The sequence below is a fragment of the Nicotiana sylvestris genome, chromosome 1 (assembly GCF_000393655.2).
Source record: "Nicotiana sylvestris chromosome 1, ASM39365v2, whole genome shotgun sequence".
NCBI classification, from domain to species: domain Eukaryota; kingdom Viridiplantae; phylum Streptophyta; class Magnoliopsida; order Solanales; family Solanaceae; genus Nicotiana; species Nicotiana sylvestris.
This window is the reverse complement of record NC_091057.1, coordinates 71,663,296-71,675,031: the sequence shown is the minus strand read 5'-3', so window position 1 is coordinate 71,675,031 and position 11,736 is coordinate 71,663,296. Positions and strand designations below refer to the sequence as shown.

Sequence of the window (11,736 nt, the reverse complement as noted above, 5' to 3'; positions counted from 1 at the left end):
ATGCAAAACCAAGCAATTCATCTTCTGATGAAGTATGAATTGTCAAAGTCTACTGACTCATATTTTTCAGTACTATTGAATGGTGAAAAATTGAATTTTTCCTTGAGAGAATTTGGGTTGATTACTGGTCTAAATTGTGTGAATAAGTTTTCAGACTATGGTTACACTTCCACTTATGTTAGTCATTTAATGACTACCTATTTTTCGAACAAACAAAGGGTTGAAAAGTGGCATTTGAAAAATGTAGTCACAAATAAAGCTTGGGCAAACGATGAGGATGCAGTGAGGTTGTGCATTCTTTATCTGTTGGAATTTTTTGTTTGTCCTTCTGATAAAGAACATGTGTCTTTCATAGACAAGTTTATGTTCTTTCTGATAGAGTCTGGTAATTTTGAGTCATACCCATGGGGTATCAAATCCTTCAAGCAGGTTATTGAATCTGTCTGACATCGTCTTAATCCCAATGTACATTCTTATTTGATACGGGGATGCTCATTAGCCTTGCAAGTGTGGCTATATGAGTGTTGCTCGTCCGTCAGTACAGAGCTTGCTACGAGGTGTTCTGAATCTATACCTCGCATTTTAAGATGGTCAGCTACAAAGGGCCAGATTTGGTTAACTGCAATTGAAGAGAAGATGATCAAGCCTGAGTGGCTTAAGGTATATTTTTTCACTTTTGTATGATGCTACATTTACCTTCATAATAACTACGATTAATCAACATTTCTTTATTTACTTGAACTAACTGTTATTTCCATCATTCAGTTCACAAGCATCACTGAATCGGGTGAAGAGACTGGAGTGCTTAATCTGCCAGACAAGATTCAGTATGAAGATGCACATGGTGCTCAATCATCACAGGTTCCAATTGCTGCTTCTCCAACATTTGAACCCAAAGATACAGATTGTCAAAAGGACACTGAATCTGTGATTAGCAAGCTCAAGAAGTTGGAAAAGGCGATTGAGCAGGTAATATAAATAACTACACTATAAAAACATTTTTTGCTACAATTTAACTTCATTCCAAAACAATTATGTATGTTATACATTGTAGTTAATTTGTGGTATAATTCTATATTAAGCCCTGTAGGTATTGCACAAATCTTTGTTAAATTGTAGTGGAACTGTAGCACTTTGAATAAGATTACCAACTAATTATATATTTAATTTTTAGGTTGATGGAAAGTTAGCTGAATTTAGGAAGGCTGTTTTTGAGGAACTCTCAAGCCTTCGACAGTTCATAGATGTTTCTGTGAAGAGTGTTATGAAGGTGATAAATAGGAGGTACGATGTGGACGAGTCAAAGGTAATAATTGACATATATTTTTGTAGTAAATCTAATTATGACATATGAATCAAATATACTCAAACATACCCAAAAATTGTAGTTTGTTGGTAGTTCAACCAAAAATAATGACCAACAACAAGGAGAGAACAACCGGCAATTTCAGTTCAATATTGGTGATCAAGTGCATGCAAGCACAAGCAATACAGGTATTTATAGAATTCCTTCAGACATATCTACAAACTTCAAGACAACATTATCTAATTATTATAACCCCTTTTCACTATGTTTTGCAACTGTTATTTCTTCGGAACATGTTCAAGCATATGTTGACTTATATCCTGATTTTCAAGAAGCAGCTGGGGCATATAAAGCAGGTATACTATCATACTTTCATTACAATAAGGTTACAATGCAATATTTTATAATTCACACTTTAACTACAAATTCCCACATATATCTACAATTCTCATTTTTTAAATTATTCATTCAAGCTGAAGTTTCAACAGAACATCTCCAAGCACATGTTGAGGAAGAACCAGAATTTGAAGGAGTAGCTGAGGCACAACAAGCATGTATAATATCAGAAGCTCATTATATTCACTTTATATCAACAATATTGTGCATAACTACATATTTAAACATTTATCTTCAGAAGCTGAAGTTTCTCCTGGGGGTGTGCCAGCAATGGTTGAGGAAGAACCAGGATTTCATGAAGGAGCTGAGGTAGAAAAAGCAGGTATAGTATCATAATATACTTTTGAAGTAGTAAATTTTTGCTTATACAATTATACAATGCTGTTAAGTATGTTATTTTATATGTAACAGATATTGAAGATAACGTTCCACAGTCGCCAATTCACGGTATGACTGTGAATGAAGTTGTTCCTGAAGGTTCAGGCATTGACAAGAAAGGTCCGACATTGGATGACTTTGAGTTGCCAGACAACTTAACACAATTGGTCATGTATGGCAAGCCCATACCAGATGAAGCAACCCCTATTCATCCGGGTAGAACCAGGCAACCGGGGAAACATGCACGATCACCTTTCACACCTCTGTATAGTTCTGGAGGCAGCACCTCTGGTGGACCTAAATTTTTCTTCCTCAAGCACACCCCTTCACAACTGTTATAGGTGAAAATGTAGATGCTGATTTGATAGAAAGGTTCACCAACTGGTTATACCTTCGTAGTGACAAAGTATCTAAGAGGTATGAATGCTTAATTTTACACTGTCATTTCACCATTTTTAAACTTTAAATATGTAATTCATTCTGTCATTTTTTTATTTGATATTTTTTTGTTATTACAGGAGGAAAGAATACTTTTCCAAAAAGGATAACCAAATCAAGCCTTGGTTAGACTTTGGTTGTGAAAAGGTGGATAAGAAGGACTGATTTTATGCCCTTGCTCACCCAGGACAAGTCATCAATAACACGGTAAGTATAAAGAACATAATCCTTCACAATATGTGTTTTGTCTTCAGCTGTGTAGTGTAATTGTAGTTATATTGTAGTTTTGTCTTCAGCTGTGCAGTGTAATTGTAGTTATATTGTAGACAAGATATATAGGTTACTATGTTTTGTCTTCAGCTGTTGAATTTGTTCCTCTGTATAGTAGCTAAAGTGTAGCAATCTGTTAGATTATTTGATTAGTTCAAATTGTAGTTTAAGTTGTAGCTGTTATGCAGATAATTGTGGTTATTTTGTATCTTTTAGTAGACTTTATTTTATTTTGCAGCACATTGATGTTATTATGTATTATTTGAGAAAAAGAGGCAAGTATGGCCCCAACAACGACACTAGGTTCACAACAATCGATTACTTGTTCAGGACCAAGATTGAACGAATCTATGACAAGGTCAAAAGTTCTCCACCAGAACTTAAGTATTCGGTTGTTAAATCAGATGATGATGTTGCAGAATATATCCTTGGGTATAGACTTCTTGATAATGTTGTTTGGGATGTAGTTGACTATGTCATCATGCCTGTGAACATTGTAGAGAATTTCCATTGGTTGTTGCTCGTTTTCGACATAGTGGACAGGCAACTTTATGTTTATGATTCCATGGTGTCTTCAAACCGTCATAAAACTGTTGAATCATAGGTTGATAAGTTTTCAATCATTATCCCTCTGTATTTGTCTTGCACTGGTTTCTACGGGAAACGTAATGACATTGACTTCAAGACCACAAAGGCATACATTGAGAAACCAGTTACAGACCCTTTCAACATACAGTGGATGGTTGCGGAGATTCCACAGCAAAAGGAAGGATCACTGTAAAAAAACTATTCTCCCTTTCTATATGTTTAATTATTTTATTTTAATCAATTGTTACATAATAAAAAAATTATCTTATGCAGCGATTGTGGTGTATTTGTGGCGGCTTTTGCGGAGTATGTTAGCCTTGGAGATTTGGCAATCCAAAAAGAAGATCTTTCTGATATCGACCAACACCGTAGACGCTATGGAGCTCTACGATGGGACTATGCTACAAAGAAGCAAGAAGATGGGTCAATCAGTGAAAGTGAGGTTACAGGCAGGCTAGTAAAGAGGAAGTGTGCTCCTGCTAAAAATGAGAGGACTAGAGTACAGAGAAAGAAGAAATAGAGTCTTGTGTTCCTAGTTTAGTTGATGTCATTTTGTAGTTGAAGTGGAATACACTGTAGGAAATATGTCATTTTGGTTGTTTACAGCACTTTATCTTCATTACATTAAACTCGAGTACTCTGATTTGCTAGAATACAATTTACCTTTAATCTTCAAGTAATTTTTATGAAATACCTTCAAGTTCTAGGTAATTTCTGTATATAACTGTCATTTGTAATTAAGTTACACAGCCAAATTATGAAATAAATACATGAATCATATAAATAAATTATCCACAATTAATCTACAAATCATCTACAAATTATTAACAATACAACAATTTAAATACATTTAAACTACATTTTAACTACAAATCATCTACAAATTATTAACACGACTACAATTAGACTACATTTAAAGTACATTTTAACTACAATCTGGAAACAATTTACATTGAATGAATGTTTCATTAATATTAGTTGTTTTGTATATAGTAAATATTAAAGTTTAACTAAGCTATAAAAAGACAAATTTAGATGCCTGACAGAATACATAAAATCATATTAAACGCAAATACACAAATTGTAGTATACTTCATAATCATCTTCAAAAACTTGAACGATTACACAAAAAAATCAGATAATTTGAACTCACTAACATTTATTTTGAATAACTATTCTAACTACATGATATTCATTTCTTTTTGGGCGCATTCTTGCAAGTTCTTTTGTTATGCCCTTCACCTCCACAATTTTCACATGACACCTTGTACTTCTTTGACTTTATTTCATCAAATATTTTATATCTTTCCTTATGAGGTCTCCCTGACTGCCTTTTATCTCCCGCCGGTGGCTTTACTACCTCATCCAGAATATGTTGTGGCACATCCCATTTGCTTTCATCAGGAAGAGGATTTACTGGCATTTCATAGGTAAGCAGAATGCTCTTCCTTGTGTAATACGGAGAGCAATAGTTTTCGTATGTCTCCTTCCTGTGCCTTAATGCTGCCAAAGCATGCGCACATGGAAGTTCATCAAGTTGGAATTTTCCGCAGCTACATTTCTTAGTTTCTAGACACATAATGTACTGCTTCACACCATCTAACACAGTATGTAAATGATCTGTTGAAGCCCTCACCTATAATTGAAGAACAAACATTTATAATAATATATCAATCATTAAAAAGGATTATCCACAACTTACCTACAAATCAGCTACAAATACATTACAACTTATCTACAATCTACAATTACCCACAATTTGACTACAGTTTATCTACAATCTGGAAACAATGCATATTAAGCAATTTTTTTTTTGCACAAAACAAACAGATCTTACCCTTAGTTTCTGAGATAATGTATTGTTTTCATCCAATTCTTTATTGAATTTGTACCCAAGGTATGTGAAAGTACCTTTTGCCTTCAATAACTTCTCTTTCGTCCAACGTTCAAGAAGCATCCTCATATACTCTAATAGATCATATATTGGCAGCTCTCTTGCCTCTTTTGTTACAACATTCAACGACTCAGCAATATTTGATGTCATAGTAAAAGTTCTATTCACCATTGCATGTACTCTTGTCCATCTATGATAGCCAATATCATATAGGTAAGATTTCACACGCGGGTCTACCTCTTCAATCTTCAACATCCTTTCATTAAATTCATCCAGAGTGTATGACCGTGCTGTAGCAAAGTACAATTCATGTAATTGTAAATGTCCCTTCTTGAATTTGGACCTTATATTTTTCCAAATATGCCACATGCAAGAGTAGTGTGGCATGCCCGGATAAACAATTGATGTTGCCTTCAGTATACTCTCATTCCTATCTGAAACAACATACATTGAAGGTCTTTCACCATATGCCTCCTTGAATTGCTCAAAGAACCACTTCCAAGATGCGTCGTTTTTAGAATCAACCACAGCATATGCCAAGGAAAATATAGTACCTACATTTTTAATTCATAAAATATTAATTGGAAGCCCTGAAAAGGTATATAAAAATATAATTAAATAACAACTACAATATATATTCAGAATATAGACAATTTATCTACACTTTTTTCCTTTAGCTACAAAATAACTACAATATAACTACAATTTAACTATATTTTATAGACTGCCTACAAAATAACTACAAAATTATTACATTATTTACCTGTTGCATCCATGGTGCTTGTTGTAAGCATAACCCCCCTGTAGGCTGACTTTAAGAATGTTCCATCAACCACTACTACTGGCCTACAATGTTGCCAACCACTTATTGATGTACAAAGAGCAACAAATGCGTATAAGAAGCAATCATCTGCTGCCTTCTTCAATTTAACAACAGAACCAGGATAAGTCTCCTCAAGAATATAAAAATATTTGGTAATTTGTTGTAGGAGTCAGACGGATTCCCTCTCAAAAACTGTAAAGCCTTTTCCTTGGCTCTCCATGCTTGCATGTAGCTTAGGTTCAGTCCATATTCGGATAACATGTCAGTTTGTATGTCCTTTGGTGTGTAAACAGTCTTAGGATCACAATACTTTGGAACGACCATGCTACCAACTACAGCTGCAGTACGTTTGCACTGTATGAATGTTTCGTCCAATAAGGAGCATGTGTGTTGTCGGCTGAAACTCCTTATCTTGAACATTGCTGAATCATTAATTGACGTTGCCTTAAAGTGCCATTTACAGTTTTCAGCAACGCATATAAGCCATTAGCTACAAAAAAATACAATATTTAATATAGGCTATAGATGTAGAAGTAACAAAAAAGACTATTTTAACACAAATTCGTTAAAAACTACAATTAACTACAATTTAACTACAATTAAACTACAATTTATAAAAACCACATATCTTCACTAAAACACTGCTTTTACTGATATATTCTCCACAAATAAATCCATACCTTCTATGACTAGATCCTTTTACTCTGAACTGGAACTTGTGCATCACAGAAAAATTCTTCATTGCAGCAGCTACAGTTTGCTTGTCCTGATAAACTTGTCCTTCTTCAATATATGTTTGCGTAGATTCAGTTATTATTTCACTTTGATATTCCTCTATAGCTGGTGAGGATGGAAATTCAAGTAAGTTTAGGGATCCAAACGAACCTACACCAACATAGAGATAAATGTAGTAACTATGTAGATAATTTTGAAAACAACATTGCTTTATGAGCTTCAGTACATTGTTTAATATAGTTAATTTGTAGATAAATGTTGTAATATTGTAGATAACACACTAACACAATAACTCTCTGCAATGTCGAATTAAACATACCTGCACTTATGCTATCGTTGGTGGTTGTCAATTCCATATTGAAATCTCTTACGCTTATACATAAAAGATACGAACCTAAGTTCTTATTCTCCTTTTTGGTCTCCATATACACAAGAACCCCCATATCATTCCTAATCTTCATTGGAGGACAACTATCGTTCACAATGTATTTGATTTCTACAATTTTATCCGATGTATCAATCGATAGTTGTTCTGCAATTCTAGAAATCAGAATTCCGTAGCTTGCATTCTCATCTACCACAATGGCATCAACTTCAAAATCTCTAAATCTGCCATAGTGATCCAATTTCCATTTAATTTTAGCATTATTGGGATTTTTGACATGATTTCGTGTAGTTGAGAGAAAAAAGATGAAGAACAGATATAGGTTCGACAATTTGAGTACTGAGATCGAAGAAGAACAATTTTGAATTCTACAATTTGTATTGCGTTGTAGAATTTGTAAAAGCAATTTGACTACTGGAGCTTATGAAGCTTGCGTTGTTTTAGAATTATAGTGAATGAGAGAATTACGCAGCAATGAGATCTCTTTCCGTTTCAAAATTCGAATTTAATGTGGAAAGAATCAAACGCAGATTTCGTGCCTTCTTTTTAGCGCGTTTTAAATGGCAGAATCTTCTTAATTATGGATTGGTATATAAATTATAGTAAAAGTGTGGACTGGGCGGGTAATTAATAAATTATGAATATTTTTGGTAATAAGGTTTCATATATGGTATAGATAGGAAAAAATCCCATCAATTAATGCACTTATTAGGTATAGCCAATTCATTAATAATACGAATTCAAATACTACAAAGTATTATTAAGAAATAAAATATATGAACTAAAAGTGATCAAAATACATTTGCATTATTTCGTGCTCCGAATATCCTAACTAAGAGCCCGTTTGGACATAAGAACTTTTTCATTTTTTTTCAAAAAAAATTCACTTTTTTCGAAATCAGTGTTTGGCCATACAATTTTCAATTTTTACTTGAAGATGAATTTTGGAATTTTTCGAAAATTTGAAAAACTCCAAAAAACTATTTTCAAAATTTTAACTCAGATCACTCACAAAGCTTAAAAAAACAACCCAAAATTATATTCATGTTCAAACACAACTCTAATTTTCAAATACCATTTTAACTTGAAAAATAATTTCACTTTTTTTTTGGAATTTTATAATTTTTATGTCCAAACGCTCACTAAATGTTAACGTATTTTTGTGTGTATTTCTTGTTAACCAAAAATGTAGTTATATTTAAATCTATACATTTACTGTTACTGGTGACATTGCCAACTTCATACGTAGATCTATACAACTTTAAAAAACATTGTTAGCGTCTAAAACTTGCTTCAATATATGCCAAAATCTTCAAGTATTTTTCTATTAGTCAAAATCTGACCATAGTGGTCGACCAAGTTAGGATCTCGTCCAGGTGGCGAAATAGCGAAGAGCACCACGACCAACCTTGGGGTCAAATCATCGACAGCGTATGTCAAGTCAGTACAGTACTCGAGTAACGACAAAAAGGACCGTCGCAGGAGAGCATGTTGGTCAAAGACCACTGAAAAAAATTCCAGGAACTATATATAGAGGGGGGGTTTCTGTCATGGGGAGGAAGAAGGAGAAACAAAAAGGAATCTCTGGCTTCATTTTTCCTCTCTACTCTTTCTCTTACAATTCTTTTTTGCTTAGAATGTAAATCCATTTTCCTCATATTGGAAATAAGATTATGACATCAATAAATCTGGGATGTTCCTACCTTTTGTTATTTCACGCTATATACATTTAGATCTGAAGTTGATTATACTTGGCTAAGATTTACCTCCTTTATTATCGATAATTGAAATTGGCAATAGAGTCTCAAACTTTTTGTTCAAATAATTAGTCCCTCCGTCCATTGAGGTCGTCCCTTAGCGGGCTCGACGGGCGGATTCTGTCGATTTGAAGGTTAGGAAAAATCTTTAGATCGAGGCGATGGCACAACGCTACAATGATCCCTTTCGATAGTCGCATCCTTTCGGAGTTGAACCGTTGTGCTGATCCGAAACGCCGTTTGTAGTTGTTGTCATTATGACACACATTTATTGTGGATCGAACCGTTTCTCATGCCCTGTCAGTTTTGATTGGCGACTTTTGAATGTCCCGCTTGGGGCATTTATGTTCCTATAAATAGGGGAAATACCATTCTATTGGCATACTTTTCGATTTATCAAAAGAGTTTTGCGAGTCTTCATCTTCTCCGATACTTCATATTTTCAATTCACTCCCCTATTAGTCGGAAATTGATATCACCATCTTCCCTCTTACTTCTCTTTGTTCTTTTGCTCCGTTCAATCAAGATAAATGGGCTGGTACTTCTTCCTGCGCTGACAATCTTGCTGTAGTTCCGGCGCTGAAAAATGATGCTCTTGCTCCCTGAGGAGTGGAGGTGATGGAGGATGAGGGGGTTCCAACAGTGGTCGAAATATTGCCCCATCCGGGGAAGCCATGGACCGATTTTAACAGCCTCTCCGGAGAGGAACCGGAGCATGTTCCCTCTATTATGGACGAAGTGGCAATCACGGAGCTTAAGACAAAATGGGGGATTCCGCCTCATATTTAGATGTTGCCAGCGGTGGGAGATGATATTGTTCATTTTGACCACCCAAGGTATTGTGCTTTCTACGCATATCCTTTTATTGTCGGGTATACGCTTCCTCTTTCCTCCTTGGTGGTAGACTTCTACCGTTTCTATGAAGTATGTCCGGCTCAACTTTTGTCGTACTTATACAAACTGTCCTCATACTGCTCAATTTCACAGAGCTTGCCAGTCGGGAGATTACTCTGGGGAATATGCTCAATATTTTTGCCCCTCAACTTATTCGAGGCACGATGATCCACATGCGCCATCGAGGAACGAGGAGTATGGTGGTGAAGATGGACGATAGAACCAATCGTCGTTTCTACGAAAGCTACTTTTATGTGTGGACAGAGCACCTTGTGGCGGACTCTGTAGGGTTCCCTGAGAGGTGGAACTTCGCATGTAAGTTTTTGTATCTCCTGTCAGAGTGATGGTCGACCGTTTCTATTTGGGCAGTATTGTTAAATCATTTTTTCTTTTGTAGCCGAGAGACTACCCCCTACGCCTGTTGACGATATCCGTGAATGGGTGAATGCCATTCTCCCTCATACGGCGGGGGTGCGCGAATGGGCGTCTTTCTATGAGAAATACGGGCGTAAGCCCCTTACTGGTAAGTCGACTTGCCACAACTTTTTTGTTCTTCACCTTGCAATTTGACCTTGTTACTTACACGATCATTACCGTTATCAGGGAGAGTGCAAAGGGTGAGGGCTCCTTTGCTTGCATTCCGTCAGCCGACGTCTTCTGCTCGGCCTGCATCAAGGTCTGCTGCCCGTCCCACAGCGAGGGCTACTCAAGTTGAACCTACGACCGGAGTCGTGTGCATGGAAACTATTCCCCAATCTAGGACTCCGACTCCTACTACTCGCTCAATAGGTGAGTCTTCCCGTGTTGAGGACGAGAAAGGTCCGTCGAAGAGGTGGCGAGTGGAGTCCGAAATGGCTCCCTCAGCCGCAGTATATTCAGAGGACGACCTTCCCTTGTCGATGCTTGAAATGGATGGTAACGCTAGCCTGACCGTAGAGATAAACCCGGTGATCAAGACCAACTCAATGGCAGAGGCTTCGGCCGCTATAATTGATCAACAGACTACTGCGACAGGAATTCGGGACCCCGAGGCCGCTATTGCCACTTTGGGCAGGTCTTCATCTTCCGGATCGATTCGTGCTTCTTCTTTAGCCGTAGAGAGAGGAAAGTGTGTCGTGGTTGATGACTACAAGTCTGAATCCGACCTTGATCCTAATGATGTCAGAATGTTCGAGGAGGACCTTACCCGCATGGTGGTAAGGGCAGGAGGTCCGTCCCGTATACTTGAGATTCCATCGGAGATTAACCTCCTGGGGGACACGGAGGACTTGGTACCGTAGTTTGACCTTTTGTGCTCTACCGCAAAGTGCGAGGCTTTTCGGGATGTCCGTGATGTTGATTTGATGCATGAAGTGGCCGCTATGGGCCTAAGGGTAAGTTTCTCCTCTTTCTTTTTTGTGTTTCTTTTGTTTTTGGCGACCTTGACCTTTACCGACTCTTTTCGTCTTTTTTGGGCTTTCAGTCGTACATGCTGGAGATTGAAAGTGCTCGCAGGGTCGACACTCGGGCCAAAAATTTTCTGATGATGTTAGAGAAGTATTGGCACTACCGCAACAAGTGTCGTGAGATGCACGAACAGCTCGGGGCGAACGCTGGTAATCAATCTCTCGGTGAGGAACTGGAGAAGAGGGATCCGGAGCTGATATAGGCTATTCGCAGGAATAGCGAGCTCGAGGAGCTACTTCGTGTCAAGGAAGAAGAACTTGAATTTGGAAAAGGGGTCGTTGTAGAGTGCGAGCATCTTCAAGCGAAGGTGTTGTCGTTGCAGTCCGAGTTGGATCAAAATGCCATCAAAGTTGAGGCTTTTAATGCAGAGTGGATGGGGAAATTAATTGAGCTGGAGAGGAAGGTCTCCAAGTTGGAGAGTGCCGA

The 11,736-nt window shown here is 37.0% G+C and overlaps 2 protein-coding genes across 2 annotated transcripts; one reads left to right on the top strand and one right to left on the bottom strand.

Moving 5' to 3' along the window:
* On the top strand, positions 1-3,896 carry LOC138871174 (uncharacterized). Its single transcript, XM_070149043.1, has 14 exons — positions 1-385; positions 500-660; positions 766-969; positions 1,175-1,306; positions 1,389-1,494; positions 1,609-1,662; positions 1,780-1,860; positions 1,944-2,024; positions 2,114-2,296; positions 2,422-2,497; positions 2,599-2,665; positions 3,027-3,275; positions 3,393-3,565; positions 3,650-3,896. The coding sequence occupies exons 1-14, from the start codon at positions 1-3 to the stop codon at positions 3,894-3,896; spliced, it is 2,199 nt and encodes a 732-aa protein (XP_070005144.1).
* A 672-nt stretch (positions 3,897-4,568) lies between these two features.
* Positions 4,569-9,646, bottom strand: LOC138871166 (uncharacterized). The gene is made up of 7 exons (XM_070149034.1): positions 9,513-9,646; positions 7,148-7,437; positions 6,797-6,978; positions 6,269-6,537; positions 6,034-6,116; positions 5,214-5,824; positions 4,569-5,012 (listed from the first exon to the last, which is right to left on the bottom strand). The coding sequence occupies exons 1-7, from the start codon at positions 9,644-9,646 to the stop codon at positions 4,569-4,571; spliced, it is 2,013 nt and encodes a 670-aa protein (XP_070005135.1).
* Positions 9,647-11,736: the final 2,090 nt, after the last annotated feature.

Bases quoted from the DNA above. Each gene is read 5' to 3' on its own strand.
- LOC138871174 (XM_070149043.1), top strand. From the start codon at position 1: ATGCAAAACCAAGCAATTCATCTTCTGATGAAGTATGAATTGTCAAAG. The intron at 1,663-1,779 runs GTATACTATCAT...TATTCATTCAAG, and splicing joins AGCTGGGGCATATAAAGCAG to CTGAAGTTTCAACAGAACAT. The intron at 2,666-3,026 runs GTGGATAAGAAG...TTTATTTTGCAG, and splicing joins TAGACTTTGGTTGTGAAAAG to CACATTGATGTTATTATGTA.
- LOC138871166 (XM_070149034.1), bottom strand. From the start codon at position 9,646: ATGGCTTCCCCGGATGGGGCAATATTTCGACCACTGTTGGAACCCCCT. The intron at 6,538-6,796 runs GTAAAAGGATCT...TGGCACTTTAAG, and splicing joins TGCACAAGTTCCAGTTCAGA to GCAACGTCAATTAATGATTC. The intron at 5,825-6,033 runs GTAAATAATGTA...TTAAAAATGTAG, and splicing joins AAGCACCATGGATGCAACAG to GTACTATATTTTCCTTGGCA.